At 46.7% G+C, this 27,002-nt stretch overlaps 1 protein-coding gene across 4 annotated transcripts; it reads left to right on the top strand.

Annotated features, from left to right (window-relative positions):
• Positions 1-66: 66 nt before the first annotated feature.
• On the top strand, positions 67-26,717 carry LOC110517959 (F-box only protein 7). 4 transcript variants are annotated; one of them, XM_036945499.1, is made up of 10 exons: positions 67-478; positions 1,067-1,189; positions 2,376-2,679; positions 4,463-4,696; positions 4,985-5,129; positions 11,287-11,370; positions 12,396-12,491; positions 16,154-16,330; positions 17,171-17,214; positions 25,709-26,717. In XM_036945499.1, the coding sequence occupies exons 2-10, from the start codon at positions 1,068-1,070 to the stop codon at positions 26,024-26,026; spliced, it is 1,524 nt and encodes a 507-aa protein (XP_036801394.1). In that variant the 5' UTR covers positions 67-478; position 1,067; the 3' UTR covers positions 26,027-26,717. The 4 variants fall into 4 exon arrangements, with proteins under 4 accessions (XP_036801394.1, XP_036801395.1, XP_036801396.1 ...); XM_036945500.1 differs by lacking the exon at positions 11,287-11,370; XM_036945501.1 differs by lacking the exon at positions 16,154-16,330.
• The last annotated feature ends 285 nt before the right edge of the window (positions 26,718-27,002 follow it).

Genomic DNA, 27,002 nt, shown 5'->3' with positions numbered 1-27,002 from the left:
GACGCAGCTGTAAATGTTTTTAAATTTATCGCGTTTATTTTTGAATGGATTGAAACATTGATATTGGATAACACCATATTATAGTCGTGCCTAACAAATACATGTTCCCTAATGTCCTAGCAGAGTTTTATTTTTTGAAAACATTTGTGGTTATTATTTTCCTGTATTAGTCTTTTTTGACTTTCCGTAGTTGAAGTCAGAACGCTAATCTCTTTCCGTAGTTGACGTCAGAACGCTAATCTCTTTCCGTAGTTGAAGTCAGAACGCTAATCTCTTTCCGTAGTTGAAGTCAACTATTTGATAACATTTTGTTGACCATCTAGCTTCTGTCAAAGCCTCTTCTACTTCTCGATTGTAATACGTGGAAATCTTCAACTATCTCTACTTGCAATTAAGACCTCTTTAGTTAACATGAACTGTATGGTGTGACATGATTAAGGCTTGCAATAAGTTAACAAGAGACAACAACTAAACTAAAGTAAGTGAAATGCTGCTGGCTAGCTAGCTACCAGATAGGTTAACCAGCTAGCTGCTCTTCTACATGTAGGTTTGTATTGTTCTCGCTAGATAAACACCATCATACCAGAAGTGTGCTGTGCATAATGAAACGTATCTGTATACAGTATGAATTTCTAGGCCAGTGTACCTGCTATAACGTTAGATTGTTACACTGATGAATGTTACCATTTTACCTTCATAATTCAGTCTTTCTTAACACAGTTGGCAGGAAATGAAAGTGAAAGAATTCCAGCTAGCATTGTGTTTCTACTGTAAAGAGGTGACTTGGCGTTGCCAAGTGTTTTCTACTTCAATGTGAATACTGACATCATGCTCAGAAAGTTGGGCGCTTTGTGAAAGGGTGTTTTGGAAGATGACCGTAATGATTCATGATGAACCAGGGAGAGAAGACCACAATTAAGTGTCTTGGGTCTGAATGATTGAATTTGTGTCCTTAACCTGTCTGATCGTGTTCTGTGTGTTGGTTACCTAACCCTGTCCCATCGGTCTCTCTCTCCCTCTCTGTCTCTCTCTCTCCCTCCCTGTCCGTCGGTCTCTCTCTCCTAAGCATGAAACTACGTGTGAGGATAAACAAGCAGACCAGCCGGGTGAAGCTGGAGGGAGAGGAGCCCACTCTGACAGAGCTCAATGTTCAAATCAGAGAGATCCTTCTGCCTTCACATGGCCTCAGGTTAGTTAGACCCTCAGGTTAGTTAGACCCTCAGGTTAGTTAGACCCTCAGGTTAGTTAGTCCCTCAGGTTAGTTAGACCCTCAGGTTAGTTAGTCCCTCAGGTTAGTCAGTCCCTCAGGTTAGTTAGTCCCTCAGGTTAGTTAGTCCCTCAGGTTAGTTAGTCCCTCAGGTTAGTTAGTCCCTCAGGTTAGTTAGTCCCTCAGGTTAGTTAGACCCTCAGGTTAGTTAGTCCCTCAGGTTAGTTAGTCCCTCAGGTTAGTTAGTCCCGCAGGTTAGTTAGACCCTCAGGTCAGTCCCTCAGGTTAGTTAGACCCTCAGGTTAGTTAGTCCCTCAGGTTAGTTAGTCCCTCAGGTTAGTTAGTCCCTCAGGTTAGTTAGACCCTCAGGTCAGTCCCTCAGGTTAGTTAGTCCCTCAGGTTAGTCCCTCAGGTTAGTTAGATCCTCAGGTTAGTTAGTCCCTCAGGTTAGACACTTTCTCCTTCTGTTGCTAAAGGGCAATTCCATGGTAGACTCAGATTTTCACTCTAAAATGTCTGCCGAACAAAAAACATTGATTTCAAAGTTTAACAAACCATACAACTCTATGCACAAGGACGACTTTTAAAAATGCCCACTTAAAATTTTCAAAAAAAACAACTTTAGAGGAAGAACTGGGCAGAAACTAAGTTTGCTAACAGAATAAAACTAAGGGAGATTTTACTGTAATTCTGGAACCAAACTTTGCATCTGGTGTTTTTCCAGTAAATGTGATCTTTTTATAAATGTATTGTGTAAATGATTCAAAGAGGTCTTTGTTCATAGTTGTCTGGTTTATTAAACTTAGAAAACAATGGTTTGTGTTTAGCAAACGTTTAAAAGTGAAAAATCGATGTCTCGGCGTAATTCCGTTAATTCCGTTAGCGTGGAAGGTTATTTTAAAGGTTTAACTTGGCAGTAGCTGTGTATTATTTGTGTTTATATATTGTTAGTAAAGTATGAGGACCACATGTTGAATGCTGTAAAGTTTACCCATGGTGGTTGGGGCTCAGATCCTAACTCTCCTCTGTCCCCCACAGCCCAGACACAGAGTTCACCTTGTCCCTGAAGGGCTCAGATCCTAACTCTCCTCTGTCCCCCACAGCCCAGACACGGAGTTCACCTTGTCCCTGAAGGGCTCAGATCCTAACTCTCCTCTGTCCCCCACAGCCCAGACACAGAGTTCACCTTGTCCCTGAACGGCTCAGATCTTCTATCTGACTCTGGTCAGACTTTGTCCTCCTGTGGCATCGTCACTGGGGACCTGGTCTGTGTCATCTTGCCTCCATCTGTGGCTGTGCCCTTCGCTGCCTCTGCTCCCTCAGCCCGCCAGGCTGTGCCCTCAGGCTCCCCTGCTTCCTCTGCTGCCTTTGCCTCTTCAGCCCGCCAGTCATCCAGCAACAGCAGCAGCAGCAGTAGTAGTAGTCTTGGGCTGTACCAAGCTGTACACCCACCAGCCCAACGCTCCAGTGAGGTGAGCCCTCATCTCCTAACACCAGTAGTATATTATATTACAGTGTAGTAGTAGTAGAATATAGTAGTAGTAGTATATTACAATACAAGTATTCAGACCCCTTGACTTATTCCACATTTTGTTAAGTTACAACCTTATTCTATAATTGATTCAATAATTTTTTTCCTCTTCAATCTACACACAATACCCCATAATGGCATCACAATACCCCATAATGACATCACAATACCCCATAATGACATCACAATACCCCATAATGGCATCACAATACCCCATAATGGCATCACAATACCCCATAATGACATCACAATACTCCATAATGACATCACAATACCCCATAATGACATCACAATACCCCATAATGACAACGTGAAAACAGATTTTTAGAATTTTTTGCAAATTTATAAAAATAAATAAAAAAAACATACCTTATTTACATAAGTATTCAGACCCTTTGCTATCATCCTTGAGATTTTTCTACAACTTGATTGGAGTCCAACTGTGGTAAATTCAATTGATTGGACATGATTTGGAAAGGCACACACCTGTCTATATAAGGTCCCTCAGTTGACAGTGCATGTCAGAGCAAAAACCAAGCCATGAGGTCGAAGGAGTTGTCCAAAGAGCTCAGAGACAGGATGGTGTCGAGGCACAGGTCTGGAGAAGAGTACCAATCCATTTCTGCAGCATTGAAGGTACCCAAGAACACGGTGGCCTCCATTTTTAAATGGAAGAAGTTTGGAACCACCAAGACTCGAGCAGGGCCATGGTCTGGGAGGTGACCAAGAACCCAATGGTCACTCTGACAGAGCTCCAGAGTTTCTCTGGGGAGATGGGACAACCTTCCAGAAGGACAACCATCTCTGCAGCATTCCACCAATCAGGCCTTTATTCTAGGGTGGCCAGATGGAAGCCACTCCTCTATAGAAGGCACATGTCAACCCCCTTGGAGTTTGCCAAGAGGCACCTAAAGACTCTCAGACCATGAGAAACAAGATTCTCTGGTCTGATGAAACCAAGATTCAACTGTTTGGTCTGAAGGCCAAGCATAATGTCTGGAGGAAACCTGGCACCATCCCTATGGTGAAGCATAGTGGTGGCAGCATCATGCTGTGGGGATGTTTTTCAGCTGCAGGGACTGGGAGACTAGTCAGGATAGAGGGAAAGATGAACGGAGAAAAGTACAGAGAGATCCTTGAATGCGATCTCAAACTGAGGGCGAAGGTTCACCTTCCAACAGGACAACGACCCTAAGCACACAGACAAGACAACGCAGGAGTGGCTTCTGGACAAGTCTCAATGTCTTTGAGTGGCCCAGCCGGAGCCCGGACTTGAACCCGATCGAACATCTCTGGAGAGACCTGAAAATAGCTGTGCAGCAACACTCCCCATCCAACCTGACAGAGCTTGAGAGGATCTGCAGAGAAGAATGGGAGAAACTCCCCAAATACAGGTGTGCCAAGCTTGTAGCGTCAGACCCAAGAAGACTGGAGGCTGTAATCGCTGCCTAAGGTGCTTCAACAAAGTACTGAATTAAGGGTCTGAATACTTATGTAAATGTCATATTTTAGGTTTTTAATGTCTTAACCTGTTTTTGCTTTCTCATTATGGGCTATTGTGTAGATTGAGAGGGAAAAACTATGTATGTATGTATGTATGTATGTAATGTGTCTGTAAATCGTATGCTTGTACTGTGAGTTTTGTTTTACTCTAATAGGACACTGCTGTTGACTTTCTTCTCAGTACCAGATAGTCACCATGCTGATTTGTGTTGTTGATCCAGGCCAGCACCAGCAAGGGGGCGGAGCCTCAACAGGAAGTGGTCAGAGAGGAGGAGGAGCAGGAAGAAGAGGCAGGTCAGTGGGTGTGGGAGCCCATGCTGTGTGGGGAGGCAGAAGGAGGGAAGGTACCCCATTCCCTGGAGGTTCTGTACCACCAGGCTCAGAGCAGCAGTACCTGTGATGCCCTGATGGTGGCAGTCCACCTCCTGATGGTGGAGACTGGCTTCCTGTGTCAGGTAAGCCTCTACAGGAGACTGGGGGAGACAATCTCAATTAAATACTCCTCGCATTCCTCTCTGCTTCCTTCCTCAAAACCCATTGGAGGAGAAGGTCAGGTGGGAGGGACCTCTGGCTTTCTCATCCAGTGGGTTTGAGAAGGAGGCGAGGAGAGAGGACGCTAGGAGTATGCAATTGAGATTCTCTCCGGGATTTGCATCCCAAATGGAACCCTAGTCCCTACATAGTGCACTACTGTTGACCAGAACCCTATTCCCTAAATAGTGTGTGTGTGTCTGTGTGTGTAGGGCTCTGAGGGGCGTTCTGGTGAGATGCCAGCTGGGTGGAGGGCACCAGGAGGGCTGTACAGACTGCAGTATGCCCATCCTCTCTGTGACGACAGCCTGGCCTTGGTCCTAGCTGTCCCCATGGGACCCGTTCTGGTTATCAACGGTCAGTCTCACTGTTTCTCAGAGCTGTGTCCCAAATGGGGTTTATTACTTCTGACCAGGGACCATATGGCTCCTCTATAGGGGCCATGTGGAAGGGCTCTATAGGGGCCATGTGGAAGGGCTCTATAGGGGCCATGTGGAAGGACCATAGGGCTCTATAGGGGGCCATCTGGAAGGGCTCTATAGGGGGCCATGTGGAAGGGCGCTATAGGGGGCCATGTGGAAGGGCTCTATAGGGGGCCATCTGGAAGGGCTCTATAGGGGGCCATGTGGAAGGGCTCTATAGGGGCCATCTGGAAGGGCTCTATAGGGGGCCATGTGGAAGGGCTCTATAGGGGCCATGTGGAAGGGCTCTATAGGGGCCATGTGGAAGGGCTCTATAGGGGGCCATGTGGAAGGGCTCTATAGGGGCCATGTGGAAGGGCTCTATAGGGGCCATGTGGAAGGGCTCTATAGGGGGCCATGTGGAAGGGCTCTATAGGGGGCCATGTGGAAGGGCTCTATAGGGGCCATGTGGAAGGGCTCTATAGGGGCCATCTGGAAGGGCTCTATAGGGGGCCATCTGAAAGGGCTCTATAGGGGCCATCTGGAAGGGCTCTATAGGGGCCATGTGGAAGGGCTCTATAGGGGCCACGTGGAAGGGCTCTATAGGGGCCACGTGGAAGGGCTCTATAGGGGGCCATGTGGAAGGGCTCTATAGGGGGCCATGTGGAAGGGCTCCTATAGGGGGCCATCTGGAAGGGCTCTATAGGGGGCCATCTGGAAGGGCTCTATAGGGGGCCATCTGGAAGGGCTCTATAGGGGCCATCTGGAAGGGCTCTATAGGGGGCCATGTGGAAGGGCTCTATAGGGGGCCATGTGGAAGGGCTCTATAGGGGGCCATCTGGAAGGGCTCTATAGGGGGCCATCTGGAAGGACCATAGGGCTCTATAGGGGCCATGTGGAAGGGCTCTATAGGGGCCATCTGGAAGGGCTCTATAGGGGGCCATCTGGAAGGGCTCTATAGGGGCCATGTGGAAGGGCTCTATAGGGGGCCATGTGGAAGGGCTCTATAGGGGGCCATGTGGAAGGGCTCTATAGGGGGCCATCTGGAAGGGCTCTATAGGGACCATCTGGAAGGGCTCTATAGGGGCCATGTGGAAGGGCTCTATAGGGGCCATGTGGAAGGGCTCTATAGGGGGCCATGTGGAAGGGCTCTATAGGGGGCCATGTGGAAGGGCTCTATAGGGGGCCATCTGGAAGGGCTCTATAGGGACCATCTGGAAGGGCTCTATAGGGGCCATGTGGAAGGGCTCTATAGGGGCCATGTGGAAGGGCTCTATAGGGGGCCATGTGGAAGGGCTCTATAGGGGGCCATGTGGAAGGGCTCTATAGGGGCCATCTGGAAGGGCTCTATAGGGGGCCATCTGGAAGGGCTCTATAGGGGCCATCTGGAAGGGCTCTATAGGGGCCATGTGGAAGGGCTCTATAGGGGCCATGTGGAAGGGCTCTATAGGGGGCCATCTGGAAGGGCTCTATAGGGGGCCATGTGGAAGGGCTCTATAGGGGGCCATGTGGAAGGGCTCTATAGGGGGCCATGTGGAAGGGCTCTATAGGGGGCCATCTGGAAGGGCTCTATAGGGGGCCATCTGGAAGGGCTCTATAGGGGGCCATCTGGAAGGGCTCTATAGGGGCCATGTGGAAGGGCTCTATAGGGGGCCATGTGGAAGGGCTCTATAGGGGGCAATCTGGAAGGGCTCTATAGGGGCCATCTGGAAGGGCTCTATAGGGACCATCTGGAAGGACCATAGGGCTCTATAGGGGCCATCTGGAAGGGCTCTATTGGGGCCATCTGGAAGGACCATAGGGCTCTATAGGGGGCCATCTGGAAGGGCTCTATAGGGGCCATCTGGAAGGGCTCTATAGGGGCCATCTGGAAGGGCTCTATAGGGGGCCATCTGGAAGGGCTCTATAGGGGGCCATCTGGAAGGGCTCTATAGGGGGCCATCTGGAAGGACCATAGGGCTCTATAGGGGCCATGTGGAAGGGCTCTATAGGGGCCATCTGGAAGGGCTCTATAGGGGGCCATCTGGAAGGGCTCTATAGGGGGCCATCTGGAAGGGCTCTATAGGGGGCCATCTGGAAGGGCTCTATAGGGGGCCATCTGGAAGGGCTCTATAGGGACCATCTGGAAAGGCTCTATAGGGGCCATGTGGAAGGGCTCTATAGGGGGCCATGTGGAAGGGCTCTATAGGGGGCCATGTGGAAGGGCTCTATAGGGGGCCATCTGGAAGGGCTCTATAGGGACCATCTGGAAGGACCATAGGGATCTATAGGGGGCCATCTGGAAGGGCTCTATTGGGGGACATCTGGAAGGGCTCTATAGGGGGCCATCTGGAAGGGCTCTATAGGGGGCCATCTGGAAGGGCTCTATAGGGGGCCATCTGGAAGGGCTCTATAGGGGCCATCTGGAAGGACCATAGGGCTCTATAGGGGCCATCTGGAAGGACCATAGGGCTCTATAGGGGGCCATCTGGAAGAACCATAGGGCTCTATAGGGGGCCATCTGGAAGGACCATAGGGCTCTATAGGGGGCCATCTGGAAGGACCATAGGGCTCTATAGGGGGCCATCTGGAAGGACCATAGGGCTCTATAGGGGCCATCTGGAAGGACCATAGGGCTCTATAGGAGGCCATCTGGAAGGACCATAGGGCTCTATAGGGGGCCATCTGGAAGGACCATAGGGCTCTATAGGGGGCCATCTGGAAGGACCATAGGGCTCTATAGGGGCCATCTGGAAGGACCATAGGGCTCTATAGGGGCCATCTGGAAGGACCATAGGGCTCTATAGGGGCCATCTGGAAGGACCATAGGGCTCTATAGGGGGCCATCTGGAAGGACCATAGGGCTCTATAGGGGGCCACCTGGAAGGACCATAGGGCTCTATAGGGGGCCATCTGGAAGGACCATAGGGCTCTATAGGGGGCCATCTGGAAGGACCATAGGGCTCTATAGGGGCCATCTGGAAGGGCTCTATAGGGGGCCATCTGTAAGGACCATAGGGCTCTATAGGGGGCCACCTGGAAGGACCATAGGGCTCTATAGGGGGCCATCTGGAAGGACCACAGGGCTCTATAGCGGCCATCTGGAAGGACCATAAGGCTCTATAGGGGGCCATCTGGAAGGACCATAGGGCTCTATAGGGGCCATCTGGAAGGACCACAGGGCTCTATAAGGGGCCATCTGGAAGGACCACAGGGCTCTATAGGGGCCATCTGGAAGGACCATAGGGCTCTATGGGGGCCATCTGGAAAGACCACAGGGCTCTATAGGGGCCATCTGGAAAGACCATAGGACTCTATAGGGGCCATCTGGAAGAACCATAGGGCTCTATAGGGGGCCATCTGGAAGGACCATAGGGCTCTATAGGGGCCATCTGGAAGGACCATAGGGCTCTATAGGGGCCATCTGGAAGGACCAGAGGGCTCTATAGGGGCCATCTGGAAGGACCATAGGGCTCTATAGGGGGCCATCTGGAAGGACCATAGGGCTCTATAGGGGGCCATCTGGAAGGACCATAGGGCTCTATAGGGGGCCATCTGGAAGGACCACAGGGCTCTATAGGGGCCATCTGGAAAGACCATAGGGCTCTATAGGGGCCATCTGGAAGGACCATAGGGCTCTATAGGGGGCCATCTGGAAGGACCATAGGGCTCTATAGGGGGCCATCTGGAAGGACCATAGGGCTCTATAGGGGGCCATCTGGAAGGACCATAGGGCTCTATAGGGGCCATCTGGAAGGACCATAGGGCTCTATAGGGGCCATCTGGAAGGGCTCTATAGGGGGCCATCTGTAAGGACCATAGGGCTCTATAGGGGGCCACCTGGAAGGACCATAGGGCTCTATAGGGGGCCATCTGGAAGGACCATAGGGCTCTATAGGGGGCCATCTGGAAGGACCATAGGGCTCTATAGGGGCCATCTGGAAGGGCTCTATAAGGGGCCATCTGGAAGGACCATAGGGCTCTATAGGGGCCATCTGGAAGGACCACAGGGCTCTATAGGGGCCATCTGGAAGGACCACAGGGCTCTATAGGGGCCATCTGGAAGGACCACAGGGCTCTATAGGGGCCATCTGGAAGGACCATAGGGCTCTATGGGGGCCATCTGGAAAGACCACAGGGCTCTATAGGGGCCATCTGGAAAGACCATAGGACTCTATAGGGGCCATCTGGAAGAACCATAGGGCTCTATAGGGGGCCATCTGGAAGGACCATAGGGCTCTATAGGGGCCATCTGGAAGGACCATAGGGCTCTATAGGGGCCATCTGGAAGGACCATAGGGCTCTATAGGGGCCATCTGGAAGGACCATAGGGCTCTATAGGGGGCCATCTGGAAGGACCATTGGGCTCTATAGGGGCCATCTGGAAGGACCATAGGGCTCTATAGGGGCCATCTGGAAGGACCATTGGGCTCTATAGGGGCCATCTGGAAGGACCATAGGGCTCTATAGGGGGCCATCTGGAAGGACCGTAGGGCTCTATAGGGGGCCATCTGGAAGGACCACAGGGCTCTATAGGGGCCATCTGGAAGGACCATAGGGCTCTATGGGGGCCATCTGGAAAGACCACAGGGCTCTATAGGGGCCATCTGGAAGGACCATAGGGCTCTATGGGGGCCATCTGGAAAGACCACAGGGCTCTATAGGGGCCATCTGGAAGGACCATAGGGCTCTATAGGGGCCATCTGGAAGGACCATAGGGCTCTATAGGGGCCATCTGGAAGGACCACAGGGCTCTATAGGGGCCATCTGGAAGGACCATAGGGCTCTATAGGGGCCATCTGGAAGGACCATAGGGCTCTATAGGAGGCCATCTGGGAGGACCATAGGGCTCTATAGGGGGCCATCTGGAAGGACCATAGGGCTCTATAGGGGGCCATCTGGAAGGACCATAGGGCTCTATAGGGGGCCATCTGGAAGGACCATAGGGCTCTATAGGGGGCCATCTGGAAGGACCATAGGGCTCTATAGGGGGCCATCTGGAAGGACCATAGGGCTCTATAGGGGGCCATCTGGAAGGACCACAGGGCTCTATAGGGGGCCATCTGGAAGGACCATAGGGCTCTATAGGGGGCCATCTGGAAGGACCATAGGGCTCTATAGGGGGCCATCTGGAAGGACCATAGGGCTCTATAGGGGGCCATCTGGAAGGACCATAGGGCTCTATAGGGGGCCATCTGGAAGGACCATAGGGCTCTATAGGGGCCATCTGGAAGGACCATAGGGCTCTATAGGGGGCCATCTGGAAGGACCATAGGGCTCTATAGGGGCCATCTGGAAGGACCATAGGGCTCTATAGGGGGCCACCTGGAAGGACCATAGGGCTCTATAGGGGCCATCTGGAAGGACCATAGGGCTCTATAGGGGCCATCTGGAAGGACCATAGGGCTCTATAGGGGCCATCTGGAAGGACCATAGGGCTCTATAGGGGCCATCTGGAAGGACCATTGGGCTCTATAGGGGGCCATCTGGAAGGACCATAGGGCTCTATAGGGGCCATCTGGAAGGACCATAGGGCTCTATAGGGGGCCACCTGGAAGGACCATAGGGCTCTATAGGGGGCCATCTGGAAGGACCATAGGGCTCTATAGGGGGCCATCTGGAAGGACCATAGGGCTCTATAGGGGGCCACCTGGAAGGACCATAGGGCTCTATAGGGGCCATCTGGAAGGACCATAGGGCTCTATAGGGGCCATCTGGAAGGACCATAGGGCTCTATAGGGGCCATCTGGAAGGACCATAGGGCTCTATAGGGGGCCATCTGGAAGGACCATAGGGCTCTATAGGGGGCCACCTGGAAGGACCATAGGGCTCTATAGGGGGCCATCTGGAAGGACCATAGGGCCCCTGATTGATCGGTATATTGTTTGATCCATCTCTGCTTATCATTATTGATTGGTCTCCCCCTGATTGATCGGTATATTGTTTGATCCATCTCTGCTTATCATTATTGATTGGTCTCCCCCTGATTGATCGGTATATTGTTTGATCCATCTCTGCTTATCATTATTGATTGGTCTCCCCCTGATTGATCGGTATATTGTTTGATCCATCTCTGCTTATCATTATTGATTGGTCTCCCCCCTGATTGATCGGTATATTGCTCCCTTCTGCAGCCACCCTGAAGATGAACCAGCAGGTGGACACAGTGAGGAAACTGTCGCTGAAACCCTCCACCTATGTGACTGAGCAGTGGACAGGTTAGTGTGACTGACCAGTGGACAGGTTAGTGTGACTGACCAGGGGACAGGTTAGTGTGTGTCGTGTGACTGACCAGTGGACAGGTTAGTATGACTGACCAGTGGACAGGTTAGTGTGACTGACCAGTGGACAGGTTAGTGTGACTGACCAGTGGACAGGTTAGTGTGACTGACCAGTGGACAGGTTAGTGTGACTGACCAGTGGACAGGTTAGTGTGTGTCTGGTGACTGACCAGTGGACAGGTTAGTGTCTGTCTGGTGACTGACCAGTGGACAGGTTAGTGTGACTGACCAGTGGACAGGTTAGTGTGACTGACCAGTGGACAGGTTAGTGTGACTGACCCGTGGACAGGTTAGTGTGACTGACCCGTGGACAGGTTAGTGTGACTGACCAGTGGACAGGTTGGTGTGTCTGTTGACTGACCAGTGGACAGGTTGGTGTGTCTGTTGACTGACCAGTGGACAGGTTAGTGTGTGTTTATCTACAGTTGGTAGTGTCTGTTCTATCTGTTCTGTTCCAGGTGATAGTGTCTGTTCTGTCCCAGGTTGATAGTGTCTGTCCTGTTCCAGGTGATAGTGTCTGTTCTGTCTGTTCTGTTCCAGGTGATAGTGTCTGTTCTGTTCCAGGTGATAGTGTCTGTTCTGTCTGTACTGTTCCAGGTGATAGTGTCTGTTCTGTCTGTTCTGTTCCAGGTTGATAGTATCTGTTCTGTTCCACGTTGATAGTGTCTGTTCCGTTCCAGGTGTGTCTGTTCTGTTCCAGGTGATAGTGTCTGTCCTGTTCCAAGTTGATAGTGTCTGTTCTGTTCCAAGTTGATAGTGTCTGTCCTGTTCCAGGTGATAGTGTCTGTCCTGTTCCAAGTTGATAGTGTCTGTTCTGTTCCAAGTTGATAGTGTCTGTTCTGTCCCAGGTGATAGTGTCTGTTCTGTTCCAGGTGATAGTGTCTGTCCTGTTCCAGGTGATAGTGTCGGTTCTGTCTGTACTGTTCCAGGTGACAGTGTCTGTTTTGTGTGTTGATCCACAGGTGACAGTGCAGCGGCCGTCTACACAGAGCTGAGGAAGTTGTCCCGGGTCTTCAAAGACCAGCTGGTGTATCCTCTGATAGCTTCAGCCAGAGAAGGTACTGGGATGTAGATATATAGTACTGTTATTAAATAAATAGTACTGGGATGTAGATATATATAGTACTGTTATTAAATAAATAGTACTGGGATGTAGATATATAGTACTGTTATTAAATAAATAGTACTGGGATGTAGATATACAGTACTGTTATTAAATATATAGTACTGGGATGTAGATATGTAATACTGTTATTAAATATATAGTACTGGGATGTAAATATATAGTACTGGGATGTAGATATACAGTACTGTTATTAAATATATAGTACTAGGATGTAGATATATAATACTGTTATTAAATATATAGTACTGGGATGTAAATATATTGTACTGGGATGTAAATATATAGTACTGGGATGTAGATATATAGTACTGTTATTAAATATATAGTACTGGGATGTGGATATATAGTACTGTTATTAGATATATAGTACTGGGATGTAGATATATAGTACTGTTATTAAATATATAGTACTGGGATGTAGATATATAGTACTGTTATTAAATAAATAGTACTGGGATGTAGATATATAGTACTGTTATTAAATATATAGTACTAGGATGTAGATATATAGTACTGTTATTAAATATATAGTACTGGGATGTAGATATATAGTACTGTTATTAAATATATAGTACTGGGATGTAGATATATAGTATTGGGATGTGGATATATAGTGCTGTTATTAAATAAATAGTATTGGGATGTAGATATATAGTACTGTTATTAAACATATAGTACTGGGATGTAGATATATAGTACTGGGATGTAGATATATATAGTACTGTTATTAAATATAGTACTGTTATTAAATATATAGTACTGTTATTAAATATATAGTACTGGGATGTAGATATATAGTACTGGGATGAAGATATATAGTACTGTTATTAAATATATAGTACTGGGAGGTAGATATGTAGTACTGTTATTAAATATATAGTACTAGGATGTAGATATATAGTACTGTTATTACATATATAGTACTGGGATGTAGATATATAGTACTGTTATTAAATATATAGTACTGGGAGGTAGATATGTAGTACTGTTATTAAATATATAGTTCTGTGAAGTAGATATGCAGTACTGTTATTAAATAAATAGTACTGGGATGTAGATATATAGTACTGTTATTAAATAAATAGTACTGGGATGTAGATATATAGTACTGTTATTAAATATATAGTACTAGGATGTAGATATATAGTGCTGTTATTAAATATATAGTACTGGGATGTAGATATATAGTACTGTTATTAAATATATAGTACTGGGATGTAGATATATAGTATTGGGATGTAGATATATAGTACTGTTATTAAACATATAGTACTGGGATGTAGATATATAGTACTGGGATGTAGATATATAGTACTGTTATTAAATATAGTACTGTTATTAAATATATTGTACTGGGATGTAGATATATAGTACTGTTATTAAATATAGTACTGGGATGTAGATATATAGTACTGGGATGTAGATATATAGTACTGGGATGAAGATATATAGTACTGTTATTAAATATATAGTACTGGGAGGTTGATATGTAGTACTGTTATTAAATATATAGTACTAGGATGTAGATATATAGTACTGTTATTACATATATAGTACTGGGATGTAGATATGTAGTACTGTTATTAAATATATAGTTCTGTGAAGTAGATATGCAGTACTGTTATTAAATAAATAGTACTGGGATGTAGATATATAGTACTGTTATTAAATATATAGTACTGGGATGTAGATATATAGTACTGGGATGTAGATATATAGTACTGTTATTAAATATATAGTACTGGGATGTAGATATATAGTACTGGGATGTAGATATATAGTACTGTTATTAAATAAATAGTACTGGGATGTAGATATATAGTACTGTTATTAAATATATAGTACTGGGATGTAGATATATAGTACTGGGATGTAGATATATAGTACTGTTATTAAATATATAGTACTGGGATGTAGATATATAGTACTGGGATGTAGATATATAGTACTGTTATTAAATAAATAGTACTGGGAGGTAGATACAGTGGGGAGAACTAGTATTTGATACACTGCTGATTTTGCAGGTTTTCCTACTTACAAAGCATGTAGAGGTCTGTAATTTTTATCATAGGTACACTTCAACTGTGAGAGACGGAATCTAAAACAAAAATCCAGAAAATCACATTGTATGATTTTTAAGTAATTAATTAGCATTTTATTGCATGACATAAGTATTTGATACATCAGAAAAGCAGAACTTAATATTTGGTACAGAAACCTTTGTTTGCAATTACAGAGATCATACGTTTCCTGTAGTTCTTGACCAGGTTTGCACACACTGCAGCAGGGATTTTGACCCACTCCTCCATACAGACCTTCTCCAGATCCTTCAGGTTTCGGGGCTGTCGCTGGGCAATACGGATTTTCAGCTCCCTCCAAAGATTTACTATTGGGTTCAGGTCTGGAGACTGGCTAGGCCACTCCAGGACCTTGAGATGCTTCTTACGGAGCTACTCCTTATTTGCCCTGGCTGTGTGTTTCGGGTCGTTGTCATGCTGGAAGACCCAGCCACGACCCATCTTCAATGCTCTTATTGAGGGAAGGAGGTTGTTGGCCAAGATCTCGCGATACATGGCCCCATCCATCCTGCCCTCAATACGGTGCAGTCGTTCTGTCCCCTTTGCAGAAAAGCATCCCCAAAGAATGATGTTTCCACCTCCATGCTTCACGGTTGGGATGGTGTTCTTGGGGTTGTACTCATCCTTCTTCTTCCTCCAAACATGGCGATATGTAGTACTGTTATTAAGAAGGGAATATCTGGAAATATGACATTGGTCTCAGATCTCACTGCAATCATTTAAAATCATTGAATAGCAAACGTTAATGACCAATGTGTCAAATCCATTACTCCTTGTCTCCCCCTGTTGTCTGGTGGTGGTATAACAGCCATGGCCCTGCCAGTAGTGTTGTAACTCTCTGTCTCCCCCTGTTGTCTGGTGGTGGTATAACAGCCATGACCCTGCCAGCAGTGTTGTAACTCTCTGTCTCCCCCTGTTGTCTGGTGGTGGTATAACAGCCATGGCCCTGCCAGCAGTGTTGTAACTCTCTGTCTCCCCCTGTTGTCTGGTGGTGGTATAACAGCCATGGCCCTGCCAGCAGTGTTGTAACTCTGTCTCCCCCTGTTGTCTGGTGGTGGTATAACAGCCATGGCCCTGCCAGCAGTGTTGTAACTCTGTCTCCCCCTGTTGTCTGGTGGTGGTATAACAGCCATGGCCCTGCCAGCAGTGTTGTAACTCTCTGTCTCCCCCTGTTGTCTGATGGTGGTATAACAGCCATGGCCCTGCCAGCAGTGTTGTAACTCTCTGTCTCCCCCTGTTGTCTAGTGGTGGTATAACAGCCATGGCCCTGCCAGCAGTGTTGTAACTCTCTGTCTCCCCCTGTTGTCTGGTGGTGGTATAACAGCCATGGCCCTGCCAGCAGTGTTGTAACTCTCTGTCTCCCCCTGTTGTCTGGTGGTGGCATTTCGCTACACTTGCATTAACATCTGCTACCATGTGTATGTGACAAATAAAATTTGATTTTATAACAGCCATGGCCCTGCCAACAGTGTTGTAACTCTCTGTCTCCCCCTGTTCTCTGGTGGTGGTATAACAGCCATGGCCCTGCCAGCAGTGTTTGGCCTGCCAGTCCTTCCTCCAGAGCTGTTACTGAGGGTCCTGAGACTGCTGGATGTCTCCTCTCTCCTGGCCCTCTCCTCGGTCAACAGACACCTCCACCAGACCACCACAGACCCGGCCCTCTGGAGACACCTCTACCGCAGAGACTTCCGAGGTAGGACGAACGCACACACACACACACATGGATATATTTATAAACACACATAAAAGACAGGAGGTTTCTGGTCTGTCTCGGGGTCTCTGGTCTGTCTCGGGGTCTCTGGTCTGTCTGGAGGTCTCTGGCCTGTCTGGAGGTCTCTGGCCTGTCTGGAGGTCTCTGGCCTGTCTGGAGGGACTCTGGCCTGTCTGGAGGGACTCTGGTCTGTCTGGAGGTCTCTGGTCTGTCTGGAGGTCTCTGGCCTGTCTGGAGGTCTCTGGCCTGTCTGGAGGGACTCTGGCCTGTCTGGAGGGACTCTGGCCTGTCTGGAGGGACTCCGGTCTGTCAGGAGGAACTCCGGTCTGTCTGGAGGGACTCCGGTCTGTCTGGAGAGACTCCGGTCTGTCTGGAGGGACTCCGGTCTGTCTGGAGGGTCTCTGGTCTGTCTGGAGGGTCTCTGGTCTGTCTGGAGGGTCTCTGGTCTGTCTGGAGGGTCTCTGGTCTGTCTGGAGGTCTCTGGAGGTCTCTGGTCTGTCTGGAGGGTCTCTGGTCTGTCTGGAGGTCTCTGGAGGTCTCTGGTCTGTCTGGAGGGACTCTGGTCTGTCTGGAGGTCTCTGGTCTGTCTGGAGGTCTATCTGGAGGGTCTCTTTCCAGAGTGTCTGTTAAATGACATGTCGGTGTCTGTATTAAAGATATGTGAGTTCTGCTCTGACATGTAGAATCTAGGTCTGTTCTCCTGAGACGTCTGTATTATAGATATGTTAGATTCTACATGTCAGAGCAGAACTAAGTCTATTAAATATATGTTAGTTATTGAGTGCATATTGTGTAATGGAGATTGTTATTTGACTGTTGCAGACGGCCAGGACCACAGCAGAGCCAGAGACACTCAGTGGAGAGAGGTGAGTCAGGTCCCAGTATTCTCAGCTCTATTTATTCTATACATCATCCCTGGAATCAACCCACAGATAGTAAGTCTCTAGTCATTAGTGACTGTTTTTAGATATCAATAAAACTACAATCTGACATCACTGAAATCCCAGCCACAATCTGACGTCACTGAAACCCCAGCTACAATCTGACATCACTGAAACCCCAGCTACAATCTGACGTCACTGAAACCCCAGCTACAATCTGACGTCACTGAAACCCCAGCTACAATCTGACGTCACTGAAACCCCAGCTACAATCTGACATCACTGAAACCCCAGCTACAATCTGACATCACTGAAACCCCAGCTACAATCTGACGTCACTGAAACCCCAGCTACAATCTGACATCACTGAAACCCCAGCTACAATCTGACATTAATAAAACCCCAGCTACAATCTGACATCACTGAAACCCCAGCTACAATCTGACATTAATAAAACCCCAGCTACAATCTGACATCACTGAAACCCCAGCTACAATCTGACATTAATAAAACCCCAGCTACAATCTGACGACACTGAAACCCCAGCTACAATCTGACGTCACTGAAACCCCAGCTACAATCTGACATTAATAAAACCCCAGCTACAATCTGACATCACTGAAACCCCAGCTACAATCTGACGTCACTGAAACCCCAGCTACAATCTGACATTAATAAAACCCCAGCTACAATCTGACATCACTGAAACCCCAGCTACAATCTGACATTAATAAAACCCCAGCTACAATCTGACGTCACTGAAACCCCAGCTACAATCTGACATCACTGAAACCCCAGCTACAATCTGACGTCACTGAAACCCCAGCTACAATCTGACATTAATAAAACCCCAGCTACAATCTGACATTAATAAAACCCCAGCTACAATCTGACATTAATAAAACCCCAGCTACAATCTGACGTCACTGAAACCCCAGCTACAATCTGACGTCACTGAAACCCCAGCTACAATCTGACGTCACTGAAACCCCAGCTACAATCTGACATTAATAAAACCCCAGCTACAATCTGACGTCACTGAAACCCCAGCTACAATCTGACATCACTGAAACCCCAGCTACAATCTGACGTCACTGAAACCCCAGCTACAATCTGACATTAATAAAACCCCAGCTACAATCTGACGTCACTGAAACCCCAGCTACAATCTGACGTCACTGAAACCCCAGCTACAATCTGACATTAATAAAACCCCAGCTACAATCTGACATCACTGAAACCCCAGCTACAATCTGACATTAATAAAACCCCAGCTACAATCTGACGTCACTGAAACCCCAGCTACAATCTGACATCACTGAAACCCCAGCTACAATCTGACATCACTGAAACCCCAGCTACAATCTGACATTAATAAAACCCCAGCTACAATCTGACGTCACTGAAACCCCAGCTACAATCTGACGTCACTGAAACCCCAGCTACAATCTGACATCACTGAAACCCCAGCTACAATCTGACGTCACTGAAACCCCAGCTACAATCTGACGTCACTGAAACCCCAGCTACAATCTGACGTCACTGAAACCCCAGCTACAATCTGACGTCACTGAAACCCCAGCTACAATCTGACGTCACTGAAACCCCAGCTACAATCTGACATTAATAAAACCCCAGCTACAATCTGACATTAATAAAACCCCAGCTACAATCTGACATGAATAAAACCCCAGCTACAATCTGACATTAATAAAACCCCAGCTACAATCTGACGTCACTGAAACCCCAGCTACAATCTGACGTCACTGAAACCCCAGCTACAATCTGACGTCACTGAAACCCCAGCTACAATCTGACGTCACTGAAACCCCAGCTACAATCTGACATTAATAAAACCCCAGCTACAATCTGACGTCACTGAAACCCCAGATACAATCTGACGTCACTGAAACCCCAGCTACAATCTGACGTCACTGAAACCCCAGCTACAATCTGACGTCACTGAAACCCCAGCTACAATCTGACATTAATAAAACCCCAGCTACAATCTGACGTCACTGAAACCCCAGCTACAATCTGACGTCACTGAAACCCCAGCTACAATCTGACATTAATAAAACCCCAGCTACAATCTGACGTCACTGAAACCCCAGCTACAATCTGACATTAATAAAACCCCAGCTACAATCTGACATTAATAAAACCCCAGCTACAATCTGACGTCACTGAAACCCCAGCTACAATCTGACGTCACTGAAACCCCAGCTACAATCTGACATCACTGAAATCCCAGCTACAATCTGACATCACTGAAACCCCAGCTACAATCTGACGTCACTGAAACCCCAGCTACAATCTGACATTAATAAAACCCCAGCTACAATCTGACGTCACTGAAACCCCAGCTACAATCTGACATCACTGAAACCCCAGCTACAATCTGACATCACTGAAACCCCAGCTACAATCTGACATTAATAAAACACCAGCTACAATCTGACGTCACTGAAACCCCAGCTACAATCTGACGTCACTGAAACCCCAGCTACAATCTGACATTAATAAAACCCCAGCTACAATCTGACATTAATAAAACCCCAGCTACAATCTGACATCACTGAAACCCCAGCTACAATCTGACATTAATAAAACCCCAGCTACAATCTGACGTCACTGAAACCCCAGCTACAATCTGACGTCACTGAAACCCCAGCTACAATCTGACGTCACTGAAACCCCAGCTACAATCTGACGTCACTGAAACCCCAGCTACAATCTGACATTAATAAAACCCCAGCTACAATCTGACATCACTGAAACCCCAGCTACAATCTGACATTAATAAAACCCCAGCTACAATCTGACGTCACTGAAACCCCAGCTACAATCTGATGTCACTGAAACCCCAGCTACAATCTGACATTAATAAAACCTCAGCTACAATCTGACGTCACTGAAACCCCAGCTACAATCTGACATTAATAAAACCCCAGCTACAATCTGACATTAATAAAACCCCAGCTACAATCTGACGTCACTGAAACCCCAGCTACAATCTGACGTCACTGAAACCCCAGCTACAATCTGACATCACTGAAACCCCAGCTACAATCTGACGTCACTGAAACCCCAGCTACAATCTGACGTCACTGAAACCCCAGCTACAATCTGACGTCACTGAAACCCCAGCTACAATCTGACATTAATAAAACCCCAGCTACAATCTGACATCACTGAAACCCCAGCTACAATCTGACATTAATAAAACCCCAGCTACAATCTGACGTCACTGAAACCCCAGCTACAATCTGATGTCACTGAAACCCCAGCTACAATCTGACATTAATAAAACCTCAGCTACAATCTGACGTCACTGAAACCCCAGCTACAATCTGACATTAATAAAACCCCAGCTACAATCTGACATTAATAAAACCCCAGCTACAATCTGACGTCACTGAAACCCCAGCTACAATCTGACGTCACTGAAACCCCAGCTACAATCTGACATCACTGAAACCCCAGCTACAATCTGACGTCACTGAAACCCCAGCTACAATCTGACGTCACTGAAACCCCAGCTACAATCTGACATCACTGAAACCCCAGCTACAATCTGACGTCACTGAAACCCCAGCTACAATCTGACGTCACTGAAACCCCAGCTACAATCTGACATCACTGAAACCCCAGCTACAATCTGACGTCACTGAAACCCCAGCTACAATCTGACGTCACTGAAACCCCAGCTACAATCTGACGTCACTGAAACCCCAGCTACAATCTGACGTCACTGAAACCCCAGATACAATCTGACATTAATAAAACCCCAGCTACAATCTGACGTCACTGAAACCCCAGCTACAATCTGACATTAATAAAACCCCAGCTACAATCTGACATTAATAAAACCCCAGCTACAATCTGACATGAATGAAACCCCAGCTACAATCTGACATTAATAAAACCCCAGCTACAATCTGACGTCACTGAAACCCCAGCTACAATCTGACGTCACTGAAACCCCAGCTACAATCTGACATTAATAAAACCCCAGCTACAATCTGACGTCACTGAAACCCCAGATACAATCTGACGTCACTGAAACCCCAGCTACAATCTGACGTCACTGAAACCCCAGCTACAATCTGACGTCACTGAAACCCCAGCTACAATCTGACATTAATAAAACCCCAGCTACAATCTGACGTCACTGAAACCCCAGCTACAATCTGACGTCACTGAAAACCCAGCTACAATCTGACATGAATAAAACCCCAGCTACAATCTGACGTCACTGAAACCCCAGCTACAATCTGACATTAATAAAACCCCAGCTACAATCTGACATTAATAAAACCCCAGCTACAATCTGACGTCACTGAAACCCCAGCTACAATCTGACATCACTGAAACCCCAGCTACAATCTGACGTCACTGAAACCCCAGCTACAATCTGACGTCACTGAAACCCCAGCTACAATCTGACATTAATAAAACCCCAGCTACAATCTGACGTCACTGAAACCCCAGCTACAATCTGACATTGATAAAACCCCAGCTACAATCTGACATCACTGAAACCCCAGCTACAATCTGACATTAATAAAACCCCAGCTACAATCTGACGTCACTGAAACCCCAGCTACAATCTGACGTCACTGAAACCCCAGCTACAATCTGACATTAATAAAACCCCAGCTACAATCTGACGTCACTGAAACCCCAGCTACAATCTGACATTAATAAAACCCCAGCTACAATCTGACATCACTGAAACCCCAGCTACAATCTGACATCACTGAAACCCCAGCTACAATCTGACATTAATAAAACCCCAGCTACAATCTGACATTAATAAAACCCCAGCTACAATCTGACATCACTGAAACCCCAGCTACAATCTGACGTCACTGAAACCCCAGATACAATCTGACATTAATAAAACCCCAGCTACAATCTGACATCACTGAAACCCCAGCTACAATCTGACATTAATAAAACCCCAGCTACAATCTGACATCACTGAAACCCCAGCTACAATCTGACGTCACTGAAACCCCAGCTACAATCTGACATCACTGAAACCCCAGCTACAATCTGACGTCACTGAAACCCCAGCTACAATCTGACATTAATAAAACCCCAGCTACAATCTGACATCACTGAAACCCCAGCTACAATCTGACATTAATAAAACCCCAGCTACAATCTGACGTCACTGAAACCCCAGCTACAATCTGACGTCACTGAAACCCCAGCTACAATCTGACATTAATAAAACCCCAGCTACAATCTGACGTCACTGAAACCCCAGCTACAATCTGACATTAATAAAACCCCAGCTACAATCTGACATTAATAAAACCCCAGCTACAATCTGACGTCACTGAAACCCCAGCTACAATCTGACGTCACTGAAACCCCAGCTACAATCTGACATCACTGAAACCCCAGCTACAATCTGACGTCACTGAAACCCCAGCTACAATCTGACGTCACTGAACCCCCAGCTACAATCTGACATCACTGAAACCCCAGCTACAATCTGACGTCACTGAAACCCCAGCTACAATCTGACATTAATAAAACCCCAGCTACAATCTGACATTAATAAAACCCCAGCTACAATCTGACATCACTGAAACCCCAGCTACAATCTGACGTCACTGAAACCCCAGATACAATCTGACATTAATAAAACCCCAGCTACAATCTGACATCACTGAAACCCCAGCTACAATCTGACATTAATAAAACCCCAGCTACAATCTGACATCACTGAAACCCCAGCTACAATCTGCCATTAATAAAACCCCAGCTACAATCTGACATCACTGAAACCCCAGCTACAATCTGACGTCACTGAAACCCCAGCTACAATCTGACATTAATAAAACCCCAGCTACAATCTGACGTCACTGAAACCCCAGCTACAATCTGACGTCACTGAAACCCCAGCTACAATCTGACATCACTGAAATCCCAGCTACAATCTGACATCACTGAAACCCCGGCTGACATCAGAGTAACATGCTGTCTCATCAGTATCTGTTCCTGTTTACAACAGATGGATATAGATTCTATAGATACAACACATATCAACATCGGATCTGGTCTATAGTAGTGTACTATATTGGGCATAGGGCTCTGGTCTAAAGTAGTGCACTATATAGGGAATAGGGCCCTGGTCTAAAGTAGTGTACTATATAGGGAATAGGGCTCTGGTCTAAAGTAGTGCACTATTTAGGGAATAGGGCTCTAGTCTAAAGTAGTGTACTATATAGGGAATAGGGCTCTGGTCTAAAGTAGTGCACTATATAGGGAATAGGGCTCTAGTCTAAAGTAGTGCACTATTTAGGGAATAGGGCTCTGGTCTATAGTAGTGCACTATATAGGGAATAGGGCCCTGGTCTAAAGTAGTGTACTATATAGGGCTCTGGTCTAAAGTAGTGCACTATATAGGGAATAGGCCTCTGGTCTATAGTAGTGCACTATATAGGGAATAGGGCCCTGGTCTATAGTAGTGCACTATATAGGGAATAGGGCCCTGGTCTATAGTAGTGTACTATATAGGGAATAGGGCTCTGGTCTAAAGTAGTGCACTATATAGGGAATAGGCCTCTGGTCTATAGTAGTGCACTATATAGGGAATAGGCCTCTGGTCTATAGTAGTGCACTATATAGGGAATAGGGCCCTGGTCTATAGTAGTGCACTATATAGGGAATAGGGCTCTGGTCTAAAGTAGTGTACTATATAGGGAATAGGGCTCTGGTCTAAAGTAGTGCACTATATAGGGAATAGGGCTCAGGTCTAAAGTAGTGTACTATATAGGGAATAGGGCCCTGGTCTATAGTAGTGTACTATATAGGGAATAGGGCTCTGGTCTAAAGTAGTGCACTATATAGGGAATAGGCCTCTGGTCTATAGTAGTGCACTATATAGGGAGTAGGGTTCCCTTTGGGACTCAGACACTGTCTAACTCTCTGGTATCGTTGAGGACACTGTCTAACTCTCTGGTATCATTTAGGACACTGTCTAACTCTCTGGTATCGTTTAGGACTCAGACACTGTCTAACTCTCTGGTATCATTTAGGACACTGTCTAACTCTCTGGTATCGTTTAGGACTCAGCCACTGTCTAACTCTCTGGTATCATTTAGGACTCAGACACTGTCTAACTCTCTGGTATCATTTAGGACTCAGACACTGTCTAACTCTCTGGTATCATTTAGGACTCAGACACTGTCTAACTCTCTGGTATCATTTAGGACTCAGACACTGTCTAACTCTCTGGTATCATTTAGGACTCAGACACTGTCTAACTCTCTGGTATCATTTAGGACTCAGACACTGTCTAACTCTCTGGTATCATTTAGGACTCAGCCACTGTCTAACTCTCTGGTATCATTTAGGACTCAGACACTGTTTAACTCTCTGGTATCATTTAGGACTCAGACACTGTCTAACTCTCTGGTATCATTTAGGACTCAGACACTGTCTAACTCTCTGGTATCATTTAGGACTCAGACACTGTCTAACTCTCTGGTATCATTTAGGACTCAGACACTGTCTAACTCTCTGGTATCATTTAGGACTCAGACACTGTCTAACTCTCTGGTATCATTTAGGACTCAGACACTGTCTAACTCTCTGGTATCATTTAGGACTCAGACACTGTCTAACTCTCTGGTATCATTTAGGACTCAGACACTGTCTAACTCTCTGGTATCATTTAGGACTCAGACACTGTCTAACTCTCTGGTATCATTTAGGACTCAGACACTGTCTAACTCTCTGGTATCATTTAGGACTCAGACACTGTCTAACTCTCTGGTATCATTTAGGACTCAGACACTGTCTAACTCTCTGGTATCATTTAGGACTCAGACACTGTCTAACTCTCTGGTATCATTTAGGACTCAGACACTGTCTAACTCTCTGGTATCATTTAGGACACTGTCTAACTCTCTGGTATCGTTTAGGACTCAACCACTGTCTAACTCTCTGGTATCGTTTAGGACTCAGACACTGTCTAACTCTGGTATCATTTAGGACACTGTCTAACTCTCTGGTATCATTTAGGACACTGTCTAACTCTCTGGTATCATTTAGGACTCAGACACTGTCTAACTCTCTGGTATCATTTAGGACTCAGACACTGTCTAACTCTCTGGTATCATTTAGGACTCAGACACTGTCTAACTCTCTGGTATCATTTAGGACTCAGACACTGTCTAACTCTCTGGTATCATTTAGGACTCAGACACTGTCTAACTCTCTGGTATCATTTAGGACTCAGACACTGTCTAACTCTCTGGTATCGTTTAGGACTCAGCCACTGTCTAACTCTCTGGTATCATTTAGGACTCAGACACTGTCTAACTCTCTGGTATCGTTTAGGACTCAGACACTGTCTAACTCTCTGGTATCGTTTAGGACTCAGACACTGTCTAACTCTCTGGTATCATTTAGGACTCAGACACTGTCTAACTCTCTGGTATCGTTTTAATTTCAGCTCTACAAGAAGAAGTACAAGTGGAGGAGAGAAGCAGCCAGTTACCGGCACCACATGCCCCGTTACCACCCTGTCCCCCCACCGCTCTACCCCCTCCACCCCCTCCCCAACAACCCCTTCCCCTTCTACCCGCCTGGCATCATCGGTGGGGAGTACGACCAGAGACCTGGCATCCCCGGTGGTATTCTGCCCCGCCCCCGCTACGACCCTATTGGTCCGCTCCCGGGTCACGATCCCACAGCAGGAGGGCTGATTGGACGAAGGGGGCTGAGACCTGCTGGGAACCGGCCGGCTGACATCAGAAGAGGGTTCATATGACCTCCCTGACCAGTGACCTCTAGTGGTGGTGTAGGAGTATGACCACCACACAGAGAAGCTTAAATAAAACAGAGATGTTGAAGACTGACTGATTAGCCTACCTTAAATAAGGTGCTATAGTCACAGATAAATGCCGTTGTTCGGTCTATAAACACTAACCCTCACCCAGCCTGCTTATTATCCCCTAAACCTCATCCAGGTGTTTTTTATAAACCCTATCCTTGACCCAGAATCAGCTTTTAATAGCTCATGTTCTCCCGTGTGTGTTTAGTAAGTGATGAGGTCAGATCATACCGATCTGCTATCTTCATTTGATCTCTCTGTTGTTGCAGAGAATGTTGCTGCACAGCAGGAAATGTAAACTTCTAAAAGTTTTCCCGTGAGAAACCGGTCAAATTTAAGATAGTAGATCTGTAAGGGTGTCTGGGGGATTGAGGTGGCCGTTTCGATCTTCCACCATTCACTATGAAGACATTTTGTACTTGTTTCCTCGCAGACGAAAAGCTGTAAATAAAATGAGAAAATGGCAATCGACTGGTTTTTAGCTGTGGTCATATTTGAGCCCTCAGTCTGTCTCTGAAATCCAGACTGTTCAGGGACGATTCAATAGTCATGTACACTGAGCTACAATATAAACACAACATGTAAAGTGTCTCTATGTTTTATGAGATGAAATAAAAGATCCCGGGAATGTTTCGTACGCACAAAAATTTCTCAAAAACACAACTTTGTTTACATCACTGCTGGTGAGCATTTCTCCTTTGCCAAGATATTCCATCCACCTGACAGGTGTGGCATATCAAGAAGCTGTTTAAACAGCACGATCATTACACAGGTGCACCTTGTGCTGTGGGCAATAAAAAGTCTGCTCTAAAATGTGCAGTTTTGTTGCACAATGCCATGACACAGATGTCTCAAGTTTGACTGCAGGAATGTCCACCAGAGCTGTTGAATGTTAATTTCTCTACCATAAGCC

This window comes from Oncorhynchus mykiss, chromosome 15 (genome assembly GCF_013265735.2).
Source record: "Oncorhynchus mykiss isolate Arlee chromosome 15, USDA_OmykA_1.1, whole genome shotgun sequence".
Lineage (NCBI taxonomy): Eukaryota > Metazoa > Chordata > Actinopteri > Salmoniformes > Salmonidae > Oncorhynchus > Oncorhynchus mykiss.
This window is presented reverse-complemented; position numbering and strand designations above follow the sequence as displayed.